The 18,976-nt window shown below is 41.7% G+C and overlaps 4 protein-coding genes and 1 non-coding gene across 6 annotated transcripts; 2 read left to right on the top strand and 3 right to left on the bottom strand.

Moving 5' to 3' along the window:
• Window positions 1–350: 350 nt before the first annotated feature.
• creg2 (cellular repressor of E1A-stimulated genes 2) lies at window positions 351–2,610 on the bottom strand. The gene is made up of 4 exons (XM_037487897.2): window positions 1,897–2,610; window positions 1,262–1,431; window positions 834–947; window positions 351–723 (listed from the first exon to the last, which is right to left on the bottom strand). The coding sequence occupies exons 1-4, from the start codon at window positions 2,305–2,307 to the stop codon at window positions 582–584; spliced, it is 837 nt and encodes a 278-aa protein (XP_037343794.1). The 5' UTR covers window positions 2,308–2,610; the 3' UTR covers window positions 351–581.
• A 475-nt stretch (window positions 2,611–3,085) lies between these two features.
• Window positions 3,086–10,858, bottom strand: cep97 (centrosomal protein 97). 2 transcript variants are annotated; one of them, XM_037489391.2, is made up of 11 exons: window positions 10,723–10,858; window positions 9,962–10,104; window positions 9,674–9,832; window positions 9,435–9,536; window positions 9,206–9,319; window positions 8,953–9,119; window positions 8,678–8,842; window positions 7,964–8,142; window positions 7,192–7,840; window positions 6,994–7,069; window positions 3,086–6,808 (listed from the first exon to the last, which is right to left on the bottom strand). In XM_037489391.2, the coding sequence occupies exons 1-11, from the start codon at window positions 10,757–10,759 to the stop codon at window positions 6,344–6,346; spliced, it is 2,256 nt and encodes a 751-aa protein (XP_037345288.2). In that variant the 5' UTR covers window positions 10,760–10,858; the 3' UTR covers window positions 3,086–6,343. The 2 variants fall into 2 exon arrangements, with proteins under 2 accessions (XP_037345288.2, XP_037345287.2); XM_037489390.2 differs by having other exon boundaries at window positions 7,928–8,142.
• Window positions 10,859–11,335: 477 nt separating this feature from the next.
• Window positions 11,336–13,630, top strand: rpl24 (ribosomal protein L24). Its single transcript, XM_037488595.2, has 6 exons — window positions 11,336–11,372; window positions 11,499–11,574; window positions 11,983–12,093; window positions 12,694–12,830; window positions 13,343–13,406; window positions 13,500–13,630. Exons 1-6 carry the CDS (start codon window positions 11,368–11,370, stop codon window positions 13,578–13,580), a joined length of 474 nt encoding a protein of 157 aa, XP_037344492.1. The 5' UTR covers window positions 11,336–11,367; the 3' UTR covers window positions 13,581–13,630.
• LOC119229386 (small nucleolar RNA SNORA23) lies at window positions 12,425–12,605 on the top strand. Its single transcript, XR_005121610.1, has one exon. It is a non-coding gene; the product is annotated as a small nucleolar RNA SNORA23 (small nucleolar RNA).
• A 512-nt stretch (window positions 13,631–14,142) lies between the features above and the next one.
• Window positions 14,143–18,157, bottom strand: mpc2b (mitochondrial pyruvate carrier 2b). Its single transcript, XM_037488596.2, has 5 exons — window positions 17,765–18,157; window positions 16,362–16,402; window positions 16,119–16,203; window positions 15,645–15,756; window positions 14,143–15,097 (listed from the first exon to the last, which is right to left on the bottom strand). Exons 1-5 carry the CDS (start codon window positions 17,856–17,858, stop codon window positions 15,049–15,051), a joined length of 381 nt encoding a protein of 126 aa, XP_037344493.1. The 5' UTR covers window positions 17,859–18,157; the 3' UTR covers window positions 14,143–15,048.
• Window positions 18,158–18,976: the final 819 nt, after the last annotated feature.

The following is an 18,976-nucleotide window of genomic DNA, read 5'->3' on the forward strand; positions in this document are numbered from 1 at the left end:
TGATGTAATATGCATCCAACAAGCATATTCAGGGGCAATAAACTGCCCTACCATTTAATATCCCTTTCATTACCAATGCAGCTTCATTTCACATGCGAGATGACTGCAATCAGAATGTGTTCATTCAAGTTATTATTGTTAGCACACTATTAATGTCACATCCAGTAATTTGATAAAACAACATTTTATCAAACCTGCTATTTGACATGGCCCGAAAAATAAATTCTTTTAGATTGGATTCTGTTTTTTCCTACGCAAGGGTTAAAAAACATTTTATGAGTCGGACAACACTATCAGCAGGCTAACATGCTTCATTAATGTCAAAGTATGCCGCTTATCACGGAACAAAGTTTGTGATTTTCAAAAGTACATTTATTGTTTGAAAGCTCCTTGACAGCTACTAACCAGATCTTACCGTGAAGAATATACAACCGTGAAGAAAATACACTTTAAAATAAATGGAAGTATGCAAAAATACTTTGCAAAAGGCTGCGTTGACAAATTCTTGCCCATCAGAGTCTGTGGTGTAGACAGCTGAATCGATCTGTGCAGGCTGGCATGTTGCAGAGGGAGGGGTGTTCTCAGAAAGGCGTTGCTTTAAAGTAGTCCTCCAGCGGAATGAGCGATACTCCGCCGATCCAGTCCTGCAGCCAAACCTGGATTAACTCCATCTTCATAAAGAACCACTTGTGCCCCACTGGCCACTTTGCCATCACTGGATGTCTACAGAAATAAAGAAATAGTAGAGCATGAACATTTTGTTGTTATCTTCTCATCAGGGTTGAAGGAGCATAACATGTATTTATACACTGCACTTCCCTTAGCCAAGCTACCTTGAGAACATAGCCTGCTTTGCAAACCCGAGCTCCTCCGATGCCACCTCCACCATCTTGCCTGTTAGTGTGAGTCGAGCACATCTTGGATCTTCCGGGTCATACACCATTTGCCTTGAAAACACAGAAGACTGTTATCTTATCAATTTAATTCAAAGTCCTTCTTATGAGAAAAGGCCCCTCTTTAAGTTTAGTCTAGTTTTAATACCTTCATTAGTTACGCTTTTTTTTGCTTTGTTACATATTCCTCAAATAACCTTTGTTCAGCATCCAGAATTTTGGGACAAAGTAGAATTTAAGTATGGAAAAATATTACAAATTGTTTGAATTATGGAAGGAAATGGCAGTTAATAAGTATTGATTTTGTTCTTCTTTAACAAATTAATCTGACCATACATTCAGGGTGGTACAATTAAAGCTGGCCTTACCTGCAGAATTCTCCTTCAGCCTCCGAGAAGGTGAGTGAAGCATGGGGGTCACTTTTCAGGTCAGACACGGTGTAGTCCATTGGAGTCACATAGAAATAGATGACTCCTGTGCTGTTGTCTAGAGGCCCATCACTGACTGAGAAGATATTGCCAAAAGGGAGACCTTTGATCTGTTGATATCAAAAATGTTTAAAAAATAATTGTTTTCATCTTAATTGCAAAACATTAACTAAAAAGAGCACACAAGTTGTTGGTTCTTCAGGGGCTTTTGGGTTTGGTTGTGGTACAAGTTAAAACTGTGTCATTGTAATTAGTACAAATCCCCCTTAAGTCAATTCTCCTTATCTGCTTTATACAATTCCAAATAACTGAAAACCAATGAATTTTAAATTGATGACTTGAAAGTGGTTTGGTAAAATAATGTAATTAGTAGAGTGTGATGACGTGAAAATACTTAGCAAAACATGAAAATTGTACTAAACATAAAAGCCAGTCCTCAGTGTTTCTTATTGTTCTTTCTTGCTTTTAATAGTTTAAGCTTGACGCTTAGCCAATAGTTCTAGTGTAAATCCAGAAATGCATAGCTTGTGCTCACACATGGAGAAGGGCCCCGTAAGGAGCCCGCGGTGTCTCACCTTGTCTTGGGTCGAAATGGTGGCCAGGTGTCCCCAGTCACTGTTGTGAGCTATGTATCTGGCCGTCCTGGCGGTCTCCTGGTGCGGGGGAGGGCCGGACTTCTCGGCCTTTTCCAGCCGATACGAAAACAAGCGCGATGAAAGCTGCGCCACACTCCCGTCCTCCGGCTCCACACGCTCCCCGGGGCTCACCGCGCCGTCCCCGGGGACGTCGGAGGACGGATACGCCTGCTTCCACAGCCCGCCGGCGTTGTCCACCAACAGCGCCGGGGCCGCCTCCTCGGACAGGTCGGCGTCCTCCACAACGTCGTTTGAGGAGACGACCCAGGACACCGAGGTCCTCAGGGTGTAGCTTTGACACGACCACAGCACACCGGCGAGCAGCGCCAGAGGGAAGAAGCGGGCCTTCATGTCGCGGAGCTGTGGACGATGGCCGCCACTCGTTTGTTTACAAACTCACGTGCGTTGGCTCGCGCGAGACTGGAAGTAGTTTCATAATCGTCCGTTTGTTTCAGGTCTTGAAAGACTTACTGACATTTAGAGTACGTTTGTTCAAGAATCTATGTGCACTAAAAGTACACTTACTCAAATGCGATTTTGAAGTGAAAGAAAAGCTACATATTTTATTCTCCATCCCTGCTAGTTTTTGGAGAGAAATGCTTTAGTCTGAATTAACCCCAACGCATAACACAAGACTGGTTTCTACTCATCTGAGCGTTCGCACCGTAGATATATATATATAAATGCTAGATATCTCGCCCGCGTTGCCGCACATGGCGGCCATCTTGGTACAGTGGTACTCTGGGGCAAAGAGACACATGAATGATGAAGAGCTTTTTACAAATAAATTAATGTTTTCCTCACTTTGCTGTCTTCTGGTTATCACTATTTTAGTGGAAAGAGTTTGTCCTTTCGCCCTCTCTACACACAACTGGCTGTACTCAGGTGATGTCTCAATATAGTTAACGTACCCCTGACATAATCGTTTGCATCATCATGACAATCATTTTAGCTATTTATCAACAGGAAAACAGTATTTCATTATAAACAGCATAATTTGATGGGTGGTATGATTAGTATTCACTCACAGGATGTAATGAAGCTAAAGTTCAAACCCGTGTAATGGCTTCAAAACTCATTGATGACATGTAGACAGCGTGAATTAGATGTATTTATTAAACACAACAGGGCCATTCCATGTTGAATACAGAGTATTGTAGTTCCTGTCTCCTTCAGCATGTCCTTCTGCTAACTGTGTTTATAGAGCAGGAAGTGGAAAGCTGCTCCATCACTTGTGGTCCAACACAAACAGTCTCCTTCCTGTCTACAAAGGTCCAGTTGGTGAGGACAGCAGGACCAGAGACGGACAACGTGGCATCTATAAAAACAGAAGACAGAGTACAATAAGTCCTTCTGACCTACAGAATCATACACTTCTGTGGGTAAAAATATAATTTAATGTAATAGGGCTTGACCTACAAGTTAGTTACTTCTAATGTTACATCTGTGATATGAAACTAGTAAATAATGCAGCCAAACACAACTAACAGATGACGTGACACTAACATAAATGCATTTATTGTACAAAGTACAGTATTTATGACTGTTCTAAGTACGTTTACAGTATATCATGTTTAAACAGTATAAGCTGAACAGCTGGTGAGAATCTGTAAGATCTATATTCTAAATCTATTAAGGATCTATGTTAAATAACATACAGCAGCAAACGCTGCGCATTTATCTGAATAATTATTACCAGGGTTCGAAATGAGGGGGGTCTGGGAGGGTCCCGGACCCCCTATAAGAATTTATTTTTAGATTTTGGGGGGTCCTCGACAAATATTTTTAACATTAAAAATGATTGTGAAAAGGTCTTTAGTGAAGTTTTATATTTCTAACAATAATTAATTTATTTCCTAGCGATTGGGCAGCAATCAGGGCAGCCAATAGCATCACAGATTGTTGTTGTGGTCCTCCGGCGTAAACAGTACAGTCTGTGGCGCAGACACGTAGGTTGTTGTTGAACGCGTCAAAAACGAAGCCTCACAAAAAGTGCTTCGATTATGTTTATATCTCTATAATAATTGCTTATTATAGTAAAATATTTGGAGTTGGTGTTCCCATATTAAAAGTTGCATTAACTAACTTAGATACCCAGTGTAACGTAATGATTAGAAGAGTGCGCTTGTCAACGTTTCTTGTTGTATGTGTATGAAGCCAAACAACCTGCCAGCTAACAGCAGCACATTCACAAACATATTGCTGAAAATAAAACGCATCACAAATCCATTGCAGCGTTCACGATTGTATAAGTGAGCACTACATCACAACCACGTATGAAAACATGTATTTAAGAAAATATATTTAAAAATGACATGATCGATCGGGATTCGAACCCCGTCGGTCAAAACATGAATGGCAACTCTGATTTCGGGGCCTTATTTAAATGCCAGGAACAGTCTTTATAGACATCATTATTATTCAATCCAGCGGCTAGTTGTTTTACAAATTGCATTAACATAAGGGATGAGAAACGCCAGTTGTATTTCATCAAACCTTTTGAAGGTGCATGGTGCTGCCATAATGAGTGCACCGGGACAGGTGAAATTGTAAACTAAATCCATAAATAGTCAGTTGTTTCTGTTTTGTTTGTATATTAACTACATGTGTTGTTTGAAATTAAATTGTTGTAATGGTAATTCGTCATTGTGAAACATGTCCATTGTGTAAATACAATTAGTTATGGGCAACACTCTAATAAATGTTAGAATCTGTACTACTTGTCCTTAAATATAGCCTCACATGACTTGAGTATTTTCATATATGTATGTATATATTCCCCTTTGTACTATTATTCACTAACGATGTTACAGCAAGAAAATACAGTAGCGTCGAGCACAAAAAGTGGTTGGTTGAAGGTTTATTTATCTGAAAGGCACAAGCTGATAAATGAGTATCTTCATGACCATGGGTTCTAACTTTCTATTGGGAATTTGGTGAAACCACAACACAGCAACTTAAAAGTAGCTCAGCGTCTCGAATTGAGTGATAAATGTCTGGCTTCAGAAATGAACACAAAGGGATTTTCTCATAAAGCCTGAAACGGATCTGCATCCTTTCCCACTTTTTTAACGGGTGCGCAGCGGACTGAGAGCACCAGCGGACTGCCTGCTACTACCCCCCCTGAAGGGGAGACACTGCAGTCTACCTCAGCAATGGGAACAACGTGTGTGTGTACGTCTTCCGACTCAGGTCATTAAGCCGGAAAATTAGTTTTCGTTTTGTTAGTTATGTAGCAGATATATTCTGAATATCGCCATGTTCCCATCATCCATGTTCTATAGGCACCTTCCTATCACATGAACGGCAGGTTGCATCATCTGTAGGCACCTTCCTATCACATGAACGTCAGGTTGCCCCCCAGCAGCCCCCTTCCGATCATATGAAAAGCAGAACGTTAAGTCTGAAGGGAATGGCACCTTCAGATCATGAGGAGCCTGACCACTTTTGCACTCGGCATCACTCAAATTGGATCCATTCTTGCAGATTTAACTGGGTTAGGGTTTAAAATCATTAATATGAGCTCCATTTAGATCAATTACAACATTGTACCACTTACATATCAATACATCAAGGATAATGACATTAAATAGCCTACATACACGTCAGGTTGATAGTTAAGTGGACCTTTGAATACAGAACTTGTTATTTTATATTTGAATACTGTGGCATGTTATGGAATAAGTCTTCATAAAAACTGCCTGTAAATATTGTATCATGCTGTACCATTCCTACCAGTGATAGGATGAAAAGCAAAGGTGTAATTATTTTAAAATAACAAGAAATGAAATAAAATTGGAAAATAATCATTTTAGATTTATTTACATATTTTCAAACTAAAATGCTACATTTTTAGATGCTGTTATCTGGACTTGAAACGATAAATATAAAACAGTTCAGCTCTTGAATGAGACTGATTGATAGTAAGGTTGTTATGTATAATTGTTGTGGTTACAATCAGCTTCTGATCTGATTAAAGGTTTTATCACATATTGTATTTAATACAGTGGATGTTGATAAAGAGAAGCGGATGTACAATACCTGGTCTTTTAACCAATAGATCTCAGTTTTTCATTATGTATGATTGCTTTCAAGAAACATATTCTGAAGCAACATCACGATCATTTCTTTTAGATACAGCGGAAAATGTTAAACAGAACAGATTGAAATGCATGAAGCCGAATTACAGCTAGTTTATCTCTGTTATGAGTTGTCTTGATAAACAAGTGAAACTAAGGGCACAGCGACATGAGATCAGGAAAAGTAATCCAGATGAGTCTCATCTCAATGCATCACGATCCTAATAGTCAGTGCAAACTTACACACTCAGCAGTTCTGGAGTCTCATTTGAGGCCAGGAGTGGATTAGTCTTTTTTTGCACCTCCAATTAGTTGTCTGCTGTCTTCTGAGGGAGAGAGGGGGACTGTGTTGTTCTGCCGGCCGACACTGGTGAGACGGGCCGTGGTGTTTCTGTTCTATCGTTGACCCCCTCCTCCAGCTCCTCTTCCCTCTGCTGTACAGAGGAGAGGTACTGCTCCAGCAGGCTGCAGTCCGCACTGTCCACTACGGTGAAGCCGCTGTGAAGCGGGCTGAGGGCTCGCACCGTCTTCAGAGAATCTGCCGTCCCGCTGCTCAGGAAACTGTCCTCCTGCGCTGCCTGTTGATCACTGGTTGACTGGAAGCCAGAGTCGGGGAACGAGGCACCTGTGGAGGGTGGGTTCGCCGTGCTTGATGGGACAGGCGTGGCAGCGACACATAGTCCTGGAGCCGAGACCTGAGGCTGGGGGACAGCCTGACTAATGCTCGCCAGCTGCTGCTCCACAGACTGCTTCCACTGCTCCATAGACTGGAGCTACAAGGAGATCAGGGGGAACTGTTGAACTAGCTAAGAAGCCACGGAAAATTTACAATGCCATGAACAGACATTTGCAAGGTGCATCATCTCGGAAAAGCCATTTTTACCATCAACAACGGTAAAGTTTTCACCTCAGGAGTCTATGTGGGCACACACACACACACACGCGCACACGCACTGACCTGTTTCCACAGGAACTTTACAGCTTCCTCCTGGACTAGTCTTTGTAACCTCTCTTCCTCAAACTGCTGCTGGACCCTGCAAAACAAAACCCATATTTGACATATTGATAATCTTTGTAAAATATCATCAAATACATATCCCATATACTATGTGTAACATTTTTTAACAAAAAGTTAAACAAAAAAATAGACACATACCTGTCCAACTGTCCACACAGGGAGATGATGTACTCTTGCATCCTGCGCAGGCGAATTTCACTGCGCACCTCTTTGGCCATGGGGTGACAACACCGAGTGTGCCGTCCCCTCCACCATGACTGGATTTTGACCGCTGCCCTGTTTGCTTCCATCAAACTTAATTTACTGGCACACATACCAACATTTTCCTGTTTGGCAGCTTCTTTCATCTCTGCCTTCCCAAAGTCAGAGGATGTTTCCGGATCACTTTGAGGTTTGCTTACTCCGACGCCCAGTGGCTGAGCTGTTGGAGCTGCACCCAAAATAACATCCTCTACATGGCCGCTCTCTTGCCCATCCACCGGGGGTGAATGATGTGTCTTGTTTGTGTTGTGTCTTTTGGGCTGTGCTGGCCGTTTTGGAGCCAGGGAATCAGGTTCAAATGTCTCCGTCTCGTCCTCGCTGTCAGAGTGTACTGTCTGCTCCAGATCAGACGCGATGGGAAGAAAGGTGGACTCTGAGGAAAGCATGCTGCCGTTGAGTTTCTCCTCATCGGTCTGAACATCCTCCAGATAGATGTGCTCCTCTCCGAGCCGCGGACTGCGAACTACCGGCGGCGGCGGGTGAGAGGAATCACAGCTCATCCAGGTGTTGAACTGCACAACTGGCTCTGTACCAAAGTAATCACGCCAAATCGTTAATATTGTGACAAAGAGATGACATAATTTTCAAAGAGAAACTATAAAAATGTATGCACCAGAACTGTCGCATAGAGGCAAAGGCGGCCTCTTACCGGTCTCCTGTACTAATGGAGCAGCAGGTGGGGTCGGTGCACTGATATGCTTCACCTCTCTGGCTCCCCCCTGAGGGACTGGATGTGAGGGACTGTGTCCCTCCACGTCTAGCTGAGTGGGGCGAGGAGGGCTCGGACAGCCTTCCCGTGTCTCCTTTAACAGCTGCCTTTGGTGAAACCTAAATTTAAAAAAAGGTCATTTTAATACACGATTCCCATTGAGGGGGATTTATAGCAGGGTCAATGGGGCTATGAAGTGAGCATTGTGTAGGAGCCATTTTGTGTTTAATGTTGGCAAAGGATATTTGGTTTGTTAGGATGTATTTATATTGGCATCTTGGACACTTGGTGGCGGTGATTAGGTGCACAAGGGCATAGGTGACAGGAAGCAGGACGCACAGGTAAGGGGAGCAACAGTTCTCACCAGACCACGGAGACAGACCACCACAAAAAGGAGTATGTTCAAACGGTATGTTCATCGGTTTATACAATTCACTGCAATAAATCACAAACCTCAATCCACAATAATCTGTCCTTTATGTCCTTTATGTGTCTGTGTAGAAACTTCACTCCAACCTGTGCCTGATGGCAAAGAATCATTTCTCGGAGGCTAAAGGTACAGCAAAACAAGGATTGCCACTACACATTGGATGATAGTCTTTGGTGTCTGTGGTGTTTTTTGAGCTTTGTAGCCGTCTAAATTCAGATTTATACCTCTGCTTATTGAGGATCTTCTCCAGTTTGGCGTCTTCTGCCGTCTCCAGGGCTGGTGATGACGTCAGAGGGCAAACGGTGGCCAGGTATTGAACCAGCTGAACATGCTGACCTGGTCGATATGAACGTCCTTTCCCCTGACTGTAAAGCCACTCGGCTTTGAGACTGTAATTGACAATTGTACACAATAAATTAAATTTAATTAAATAATTAATTAAATAATTTGATGTCATTGACCATGACAAGCAAAAGTAACGGCATAGAAATGTACACACCCTTCTTTCTGTGACACAACATAGCCATCCAGAACCTTGAGGCTCAAGCACCAACTCATGACATACGGACGATAGTCAAAACCGGGCAATGAGGGTGTTGCCATAACACAAGGGTTGCTCATAATGGACAGCTGCTCCAGTTCACGGAGAGGGGCCAAGTAAGATGCCTACGGAATAAATCGGTCAAGGATAATTTGCATCTAGAAAATCAAATGGAAGGTAAAGTCATCAAGGTCAGAAAGAAGATTGTTACTTCATTAAGATCCCGTATCTCATTTTCTGCCAGGGAGAGAATGGATAAGTTGGCAGGTAGGTGAGCAGGAACAGCACGAAGTGTTGTAATGCTGTTTCCATGGAGTAACAGCGTCTGGGAAATTGACAGATTATCCATCAAAGAAACATTTGACACAGAAACTGTACAATATGGATTATTTGTCTTCTTGTTTACGCTTACTTTTGACCTCAAAGGCTCCAGTGCTCACCTTTAATGCCACCAGTTTAGTCACATCACCAATGGTGGATATGTTATTATCCGACAGATCCAAGTGTTGAAGGGAAACACAGTTGTTGAGTTGCTCGATGACCTGAGTAAAAGAGTAAAAAAGTAAATTAATATCTTAATGCATTGTCCTGAAATTGACGGTTTAATCTCTGAAACAACATTGTGTAAATAAATGAGATATGATATTTCAGTCAGGTTTAGGTAAGAATTTTTCCTCACTTTAATGTTGTTCCCAGAGAGGTTCAGCCATTTGAGATGAGGCAGGTCTCGGAGCCCCTCGATGTATCCAATACTGTTATTTGGAAGATTGAGGACTGTCAACTCTGTTAGCTGAGAAACGCCCATCATTCTCACCAAACGGTTACTGGCTACAGATAGCTATGGGGAAGAAGGCAAAGATTGTACACAAGGCCTTGATTCAAGCAATGTGAGTTATCAGTGAATATGCTATAAGCCTGTAGAAAAAAGTAGGTAGAAAACTGAGCAGAGTTTAATGGGTTTAACCACCTGCTGAAGGCCTGGGCTCCTTTCCAGATGGTCCAGTTTCATTATGTTGTTACGGTCCAGGATGAGAGTGTGTGTGTCCTCTGAGCAGGTGAAACTCTGATCCAGCTTTAGCAAACCCCTGGCCGAGAGATCCACCACAGCTCCTAACAAGAGCAAAGAGGGTCGGGATTAAAAGATAGTGAAGAACCAATTCTAGAAATACAAATCAACATAGCTACATATCACACAATAGCTAAAAGCAACCATACCCCTGCAGACACCTGCACTAATGCTGGCGGCAGACACTCTAATCGAGGTTAGGCTGCTTAAAACTCCAAATGGTTAACAGAGAGCTCGGCAGGCAAGTCCTCCAACTTATTTTGAAGAAAATAGTACTATAGAATACAAGATTAGGTGAAAGCTATCGAGTCAGTGTTGTAGTTAGCTAGTGTTACTTCAGTGTAAACACATGTATTAAATATCTACAAAATAAAATAATTGCATCGTAAGCATTTTAAACATAAGTATTTCACCGTCACACAGACAACACAATAACAAATAAGTTGGACCTAAGGTTACTACCCAGGCAATCCATAGGTTTGACCCATGATATTTTGATCCGCATCTTCTAACACAGCTGATGTTGACAACGTTAGCCAACAGCAGTTCTCTCAAGTATGGGATGATGCATGCTAGCTGACATTCGCCAGCCGGTAATCGTGGCTGTTCTGTAAATAAACACACTCAGAAAGGCTACACTTTAACTAATATGTACCCCTTACCTGCATTTGTATCGAATTGTAAATCTGATACACCCATCCTGTCGCCTACGGATACACCTAACGTTTGTTAACTAACGTTACTAGCTAAAAAGCTGCCGACCGTGGGGTCAAAGACGAAAAGCTTCTTTCGCGGTTTAACCGAGAAGGTTCTGGGATATGTAGTTCTAACATGCAGCCTCCCTCATCACAATGAAGTAATTGTGGTTTAAAAAGACTACAACTGTCGTCATTTCCTACCGCCAGCCAGGTGGTGATAAGTAAATTAAGAAATAAGCTATAACCGATAAATAACAAATACGCGTGGATGTTGTGGTAACTATTTTTTATTTAATTTATGAATTTGATTTCCATCTTTATTATCACTTTAATTAACCAGGAAGTACATTACAATTTTCCCGCTTACTGTTACGCTTGCTAGACAACGATCCGTTTGTGACGTTGGCCTATTAAGTGCATTTTTTAAAGTTTCATTTAACTAGTTTTTTTTAAAAGCAACGATTCTATACATATACATGCTATTAAATGTTATGCTCATGGTATTAACACTTCTTAGTTTTTATTTAATAAATATCCATTTGTTGTTTGCAAGTTCCGTTTCCGTACCCGTCATCTTTCTTTCCGGTTTGGTGCCCTCTCGTAGCCATCATGAAGTGAGTGTACAGAATACTATCAAAGCCCATCTTAACGCTAAAATAAACATTCTTGCTATAGTATGTCTTTAAAGAGTCACTGTATACCCTTTTCTTTAAGTAATGATTGCTATTTATTGTTTTCAGGGTCGAGTTGTGCAGTTTCAGCGGGTATAAAATATACCCCGGCCATGGCCGCCGATACGCCAGGATAGACGGAAAGGTAACCATTCGACCCGACAACGGTTTCCAGCCAGGCCGTCTTTGCATACGGTGTTAAGAACAATTTATCGGGTTTCACGTTTAGTTTCTGCTATGTCTGTAACCGAATTATTGTTCTGTGGAATCGGTCCGTCGACTCCTACAATGCTATGCTACTTGCTAACATTAGCGGCTAGCGTAAACTGATAATGTTACTAAGTTCGCTAACGTTACCAACCAGGTCTGTCTTTATCGATAAGTGAGAAGCTGTGTGGACGGCGTTCATGTTGTAACGCGTTTTAAGGGTTGTAATGTACACTTGTCCGGGATGTTCCTTAAGGGCAACGCTCTTTATTTGAGTGATGGTACTGCATGTCCACCATAAAAGGATTTGTTTCATTACTCGGTTTTATTTTTCTGTCTTTCGTAGGTGTTCCAGTTTCTCAATGGCAAATGTGAGTCAGCTTTCCTGTCCAAGAGGAACCCCAGACAGATCAACTGGACCGTACTGTACAGGCGCAAGCACAAGAAGGGCCAATCTGTAAGTATAAGGCTGTGTTAATAGATCTAGTCATGGCCTTAAATGATGTACCTTGGGATATAGCAGCCAGTATCTACTTTTAAAGTACAACTTGTTGCTCCGTTGTCTGGTGCAGATATTTGCTAGTTATGTTTCTTATTGAAGCTGTAACAAATATGAAACCGTTTAACTAGTCCTTTGGATTTGTTTTAGAACTTTTACGAACACTTAACATGTCATCGTGTCATCATGGCGGATGCGTAACAGTGTTTTTTTACACTAATACACCATATCGACTGGTCTAGTAAACACAAGTCAGTTCAGTTCCCACTCAAATACTTGTTTGGCTGCGGGTGGACGGCGTGCACGGCGACCGTCTGTGTTATGTGCTGTTGCCTGACTGTGTCTTGCAGGCTGGGCAGCAGTGCTCACCCCACACCTGCGGCCATAGAATAAGTGGAGATCATAGTACTGGTCCTTGACGTCTTTATCGACATTTCACCATTGGCCAGCCTCCAAATTCTCCTACATGCTACAAAACTTCTCACTATTGCTGTATGTTTATGTGCAGTATTTACTGTGTTTTAAATAAACTACGGTCACTTTCTGTTTTATTAACAGGAAGAGGTGGCAAAGAAGCGTACCCGCCGTGCAGTAAAATTCCAGAGGGCTATCACAGGGGCCTCCCTGGCCGAGATCATGGCAAAGAGGAACCAGAAGCCTGAAGTCCGTAAGGCCCAGAGGGAGCAGGCAATCCGGTAAGGATGCAAATCATGTTATATGGGTTGTTTTTCTAAATTGTTGTTCAACTTCAATATCATGGGGCTGTTGGTTATAAGAAGCATTTGTTTTATTTGAGTTGCCACTTCAGTGGACTCAAAGGGCTAATGTGGCATACTTTTTTTCTTTTCTTTTACAATGACGATCAGGACAAACAAAACCTCAGAATCAATTTGGTCACAGCCAAAGTCTGTTTTGTAATCAATGAGTTAATTATTTTTGGGAAATCATGAATATTGTGATGAGCTGCCAAATATGGATATAGCAAATCTGACATGGTCAATAAAATCCCCATACTGGCTTTTTTTTGTTCAAAACAATAGTGACAATGCGAAGGAAATTAACAAAAAAAAAACATCTTTGAGTTGTTGGCATACCTTTTTTAAAATACCATTGTACATATCCCTATATCTTAAGTTTATAAAATTAAGTGTTAAAATGTATAATGTAATGCGAATAGTTCTCACCATCTCTCCTGGTTTTTCCTCAGAGCTGCCAAGGAGGTCAAGAAGGCAAAGCAGGCAACCAAGAAGCCCGCTGCAGCAAGTGCAAAGGTAATACTTGAATTACCTATTAAATATTGTATATTTTAAGGTCAGTTTTATAAAGTGATTTGGTCACTACTTATTGTATCTCTTCTTCTGCAGACGTCTGCAAAGACCGCACAGAAACCCAAGGTTGCCAAGACCATGAAGATTAATGCTCCTCGTGTTGGAGGAAAGCGCTAAATCTGACTCACTGTTGGGGATGTGAATAAAACAATTTTGCTTAACCACCATATGTGTTATTTCTCATTTTAGAATCCGGTTGACGCAATTGTATTGTAATCCATGCCAATATTTTATTTTTAAACGTGTCAAGACGTGTTACAGTGGGTTTTTACTATCTAAAAATGGCCTCCTGCCACACTCGATAAATGCTGTTAATGTTGATTGGTAATTAAGAGACTGAAAAGAGACCCACTGGTTCTCTAAGTTTAGTAAATTTGAAGACTACAAACACTGGTCATGTGATTGGTCAGCACAGAAGCTTTGCTGTTATTCTAAAGAAGGCTGAAGCTGTGAGCTCAAGGGTTGGTTGAGCTGTTGTAGCTTAACCAACCTTTGCTCCTGCTGGATATGTCTTTTGGCTTTTACCAGTTGTAAATTACATTTTGAGCAGAAAAGATTCATGTTCTTAAGTCACCTCAGGACAAGAATGCAATTCCGATGTCACTGATCAAGTGCTGCCTGAGTGAAAAGTAATAATCTGATCTAGACAAAGGTTTATTCACTTGTACTGTAAATCAGCTGCACGTGTTAACAGGATTTATTAGATCAGACCCATCAAAGTGCCATTTGTTCAGTCAGAAAATAAAAGGAGTATTCTAAAGTGATAACACCAATTATTGCTAAGAAAAGGTAAGGTATGTTGTGAACTTGTGAATGAAGTACCTAGACAAAATATAACTTTCTAGTAAAAGCAGGATGTTGGTTTTTAAAATGTTTAAAAGAGCTGTTGGCATCTGTTTGCTTTGTTTACTAAATCAAAAAGCTGCACAGGATAAATAAGCCATGTTTACATTTTCCTGACACAATCAGAAATTGACAGCATCTTTCTATACAGTGTTGACAATGGGCAAAAAATGATCATGTGATTAATAAATTATGATTTGCTGTCACATTAAAGCATTTCAAATGGAAGAAATTATTCCATGGTTATAAATTATTTAATCACGGATACAGATGCCACAACTTGATTATAAATAAGACAATTAAAAGATTAATGTGACAAAATCCTTAATTTGGAAACATTACTTTAAACCGCCTTTAGATATATCCAAGAGTTACGCGCTTCTGGAAATCAATGCACGAGGTACTGATTGCTACACCTGAAGAAGTATGGACGAAAAAGAAAAAACTTCCCAAGTAGTGCACAAGATAAACAACTGGAAGAATTTACAATCATAAAAGTTGTTCAACTAATATTTGTGCGTTGGTGACGATAATTCTTGAGTATGTTGACGAAGGCTCAGCCTGTTTTTTTTCTTAGTTACACCCTGAGGAAGTTTGAAACTCGAGAAGTGCATCTTTCCAACAGGCTTAATGTGGTGGAACGATGGTTATGGCGTGGTCGTTATGGAGACAATGTGTGGACAAGATGGGTCGGCTTTGTGAGGCGTCTCCGTTCAGTCCACTGGGGCAAGTGGAGAAGCACTCAGGACTCTGCAGCCTCTTTGACTTCTGCCTTCTGATCCTGTTTGTACCTGTCCAAAAGAGAAGATTCAACACATCAGAGAGATGCAATAGTGAACAAAATCTCATGTGTTGACCGAGGAGGAAGTTGGGGCTTTGAATAGCAGAGGCCTTTCTGACTGAGCCCATAGGAGTGTCATCAGTCACATGATGCTGAATGTGCATTTTCCCCTTCTCTCTGTGAGAAGTGCAGAAGAACTCCACACTCGATAAGCAGTTTGAACTTAACAGCCGGTGCATGAATCTCCAGGACTTTTCATTTGGGGGTCGAGGGTTTTCTCGGATAACGTCCCACTTCCTTAACGTCTTTGTGTTTATTCTATGGAGTTCAACTGGGCAATGCTTCAGCTCAGATCCTCGACAGAGTTCTGTTAATGGTTGAAATGCCAAACAAAAAGTACAGATGAAGCACTGCTGTATGTTACACATTTACCACGACTCAAACATTAACTCGCAGAGCTCAAGCAATGTATTCACTCATTGCACGCTTATTGGAACTGATCTGAGATAATAGCCACTCTAACTGGAGAATTGACCACAATATAAAAAGGCACAAACCTCCAGATCCTGTAGAGCTGGGAGGATCCTGCGAGGCCGAGGAAGAAGTTGACACAGAACAGGTTCCAGTTCTTGGGGGTTATGACTAACGAGTATCTGGACCAGACCAGGCCTAGAGGAACACAGGAAGTGCGGCAGTTATGCACACTGAGGGTGAACCGGCGTGAGGACACTGTCCGTTTGGGCCAGAGAGCAACAGATGGAATCCAGTAGAAGACACACATTGCAAAAGCAGATGCAGCAGACAACCTTTGGCACAGATCGGTCAAAATCTCTCTGACCAGGGAACTGATAACCCCATAGTTTGCAAACGTGCCTCAATACCTCAAGGCATAGATAAATGACTGATGGCTCCATTCATCTGGGAGGTGATCCGCCACCAGTCGAGTTTCACCAGATGACGTGGATTTGTTTTAAAACCGTGTACATTTCAGAGGCATAACGGTAAATTTGTTTAAATCTAGTTCATCCTACCTGTGGCCGTCAGCACTGCAGACTGGGAGGTACTGAGCTTCTCTGCCGGTCGAGTCATATCAGCCAATCCAGCTCCAACCAGACCCTGTGGAGGTGAACACACAGGGTTTGTCACAGTGTTCATTCACTGCATGTTAGGGGATCCGTTTGCATTGATCGTAACGAGACGATGGTGTCAGGTTGAGCTCTTAAATTCTCTTAGAACCTCTAGTGTATACAGAAATACGAACAAAAGGCACTCACCCATTTAAACACCGGTGCCCAGAAGAAAACTGTTTTTGGACCTGAAAAGAAAAGGAGGAAAAAAACATGAAATACGACCACAGTATTTAGTTTAATTCTTCATTTGCTGGTTCTCTAATCATCTGCCGTCCTGGCCGTCCTCATAACAACACGTTTGTAATACTGAAGAAAAGAAAAATCTGAAGATGCATCGTGAGCATTGAGGGTGAATTAGTAGGACGCAGGTTCACTGCGAACCCGCCGCCGATGGAGGCGACTTTAGTCGACGCCTCTTCAGGGAGTTGTCCTTGACAACCACAAGGTGCCCAATGACGCCAGCAACTCCTTAATATCACTAACAGTTGAAAGGGGTGTCAACAAAATGCGAATGTGTGTGCGTGTGTGTGTGCTCAAGTCGGACTTGCAGAATAATGAAAATACATTTGGTTTCTTACGTACTCTAATCTAAACAAAACAGTCTCATGCAATGAATGCCACCTTCATGAAGGTGATAGTGTTCGGTTGCCGCTGTTTGTTTTTTTAGTTTCTTGGTATCATTGTTTGTGGTGCTGTTGAATTGCGTTGTGTTTAAGTGGTAAATGTGTCTACATTCATCAGTCTGCACAGTGTCCTCATTGGAAGTGTGTGGACAAAATATCATGAAGGTGAGATTTGAGATTTAAGGCGGGTGTCTTACATTGCATTAGTTGGAGAAGGTTGTGAGCCCTCCACTAAACTACAAAATTAATTTACGTTTAAATAAGTTTTAATTAGTTGAATGTAACAAGCAGAGACACACTAAATCAACTAACTGTAAGTTGACTTTTTTTTTTACATTTATTGTATCTTTACCTATTCTGTGGCTGCACTGCTGCAAAATATGGCCTCTAGGAGCCAATTCACGCTTATCTTCGTTATTGGTAACTTAAGTCCAATGGAATTAATAGGACCATTATTTAAGTGGGATAACAAGATCCGATATAAATTTCTTATTCAAGTTGACTGCGCTGGAAATTAAAAACATTCTGATAGGTTTTTCTTTTTAATCACAATACTTCGGAACTCTCCTCAAATCCAGAACTGAATACGCCATTAAACATCCTCGTTTTAGCAGCCTGTGAAACAAACTGTCTCCGTCCTAAACAAACATGATCTGCTGTTTGGCAGTTGTCATCGCAGCAGATCAGGGTCTCACTGAGCAATACCGACGCATCAAAAACAACAACTTCGCACAGTCGACCCATCAACAACATGAGCTGCCGTTTGATCATCCGCGTGAGATTCAACCAGAACAGCTGGATGGATCGTCCACCACATCCAGAACAGCTGGATGGATCCCTCATCGGCGAGCAGCCCACGGAGAGGCATCCCAAACACAGACGGAGCGTGCTGAGCAAACCCCCAGAAGGGAAACTCTACATTACCCGCCGGGTGGTTGTACAGAGGTCTCAGCTTGCTGGGCAGCATATGCTCGATCTTGTCCAGGATCCTGTGATAGTTCGCTCTCAGCGCAGCCATGGCTGTGACGTTAGATGTCCTGATACAAGTAAGGACACCGAGCGGAACTTCAAGCTAGCTCGCTAAATGGTTAGCAAGCAGTATGCTCGGCTTTGGTTAACGTTGGCCTTCGTGTGTTTGCGCTAAGTTGTCAGATGAATAGATTGCAGGTAACGTTGAACAAGGCGCGAGGATGCTGCTGTCCTACTATCGACCTTGGCGCTGAACCACTATAACCACGCTAGCTCTGGTAGCTTCTCGGGAGCTTCTGACTGACCGACACTACCACTACGAGGTGACTTTCTGTACGATGCAACCTACCGTGTGAGGGGCGGGGTTAGATGTGTCATCTGTTTTGATTGGTTCGCTTGGTGCCAAGGCCAAAATGATTGGTTCGAAAAGGAATGTTGCTTTTCTTGCCCGGCGTATCCCAATGAATGAAAGCAATTCACCGCTCCAAAGACTAACTTTATTGAGAATCACAAAATAGAAACATACATTTCTTAACATATTAAACAGGTAAGAGATGGTATAGCATAGTATCTTTTTAAAGATACTATGCTATACCATATACTATAGTTGAATGTTATGCTCCAAAAATGTCACCTGGTTATGTTGCTTATGTTGTATATTACATAATTGATAAAAACAAACTCTAAAATGTGATGTTTCCTCATCTTTTTTATTATATTTGTTTTCTCTCTGTGTTTTTTTCCTGTTATGTTTTCACTTAAATTAACCTTAAACCTTAAAGTAACCGTATTCAATGTTTGTCAGTTTCATGAGTTTAATTACGTTTTTCAGACTCACACTCCATTTTGGACACTTGATTCCCACCACGTGAGGATAATAAAACATTCATAACAAAACATTGGAACAGGGCAAAGCAAAAAACATCCCTCCAAACCTCCCAAAGATCGCATCAACAACAGCAGGTCTTGCAATAGTCTGATTTTACGGCCCTGTGACAAAATCTAGCTGTGCGTTCCAATATCCATACTACCACACCACTTATGTCCCAAATTGGTCAAATGTAAACCAAAATTGTCTTGCAGTCCTTCATTGCTATTTACACACAGCCCTGTGCGTATCAGGTGAGAGGAGAGCGTTTCAAAGTTCATAGTTCAAGTTTTCTGGGT

This window comes from Pungitius pungitius, chromosome 10 (assembly GCF_949316345.1).
Source record: "Pungitius pungitius chromosome 10, fPunPun2.1, whole genome shotgun sequence".
NCBI lineage: Eukaryota > Metazoa > Chordata > Actinopteri > Perciformes > Gasterosteidae > Pungitius > Pungitius pungitius.

Excerpts from the sequence above, each read along its gene's own strand:
- creg2 (XM_037487897.2), bottom strand. The coding sequence starts at position 2,307 with ATGAAGGCCCGCTTCTTCCCTCTGGCGCTGCTCGCCGGTGTGCTGTGG. Across the intron at positions 1,432-1,896 it reads CCATTTCGACCCAAGACAAG|ATCAAAGGTCTCCCTTTTGG; the intron begins GTGAGACACCGC and ends TGATATCAACAG. Across the intron at positions 948-1,261 it reads GCTGAAGGAGAATTCTGCAG|GCAAATGGTGTATGACCCGG; the intron begins GTAAGGCCAGCT and ends TGTGTTTTCAAG.
- cep97 (XM_037489390.2), bottom strand. The coding sequence starts at position 10,759 with ATGGGTGTATCAGATTTACAATTCGATACAAATGCAG. Across the intron at positions 8,843-8,952 it reads GTTGTGTCACAGAAAGAAGG|TCTCAAAGCCGAGTGGCTTT; the intron begins GTGTGTACATTT and ends TGTCAATTACAG. Across the intron at positions 7,070-7,191 it reads CTGTGTGGACAGTTGGACAG|GGTCCAGCAGCAGTTTGAGG; the intron begins GTATGTGTCTAT and ends TTTGTTTTGCAG.
- rpl24 (XM_037488595.2), top strand. Across the intron at positions 11,575-11,982 it reads ACGCCAGGATAGACGGAAAG|GTGTTCCAGTTTCTCAATGG; the intron begins GTAACCATTCGA and ends TGTCTTTCGTAG. Across the intron at positions 13,407-13,499 it reads CCGCTGCAGCAAGTGCAAAG|ACGTCTGCAAAGACCGCACA; the intron begins GTAATACTTGAA and ends CTTCTTCTGCAG.
- mpc2b (XM_037488596.2), bottom strand. The coding sequence starts at position 17,858 with ATGGCTGCGCTGAGAGCGAACTATCACAGGATCCTGGACAAGATCGAG. Across the intron at positions 16,204-16,361 it reads GGGCACCGGTGTTTAAATGG|GGTCTGGTTGGAGCTGGATT; the intron begins GTGAGTGCCTTT and ends TCACCTCCACAG. Across the intron at positions 15,757-16,118 it reads TGCAGTGCTGACGGCCACAG|GCCTGGTCTGGTCCAGATAC; the intron begins GTAGGATGAACT and ends GTGTTCCTCTAG.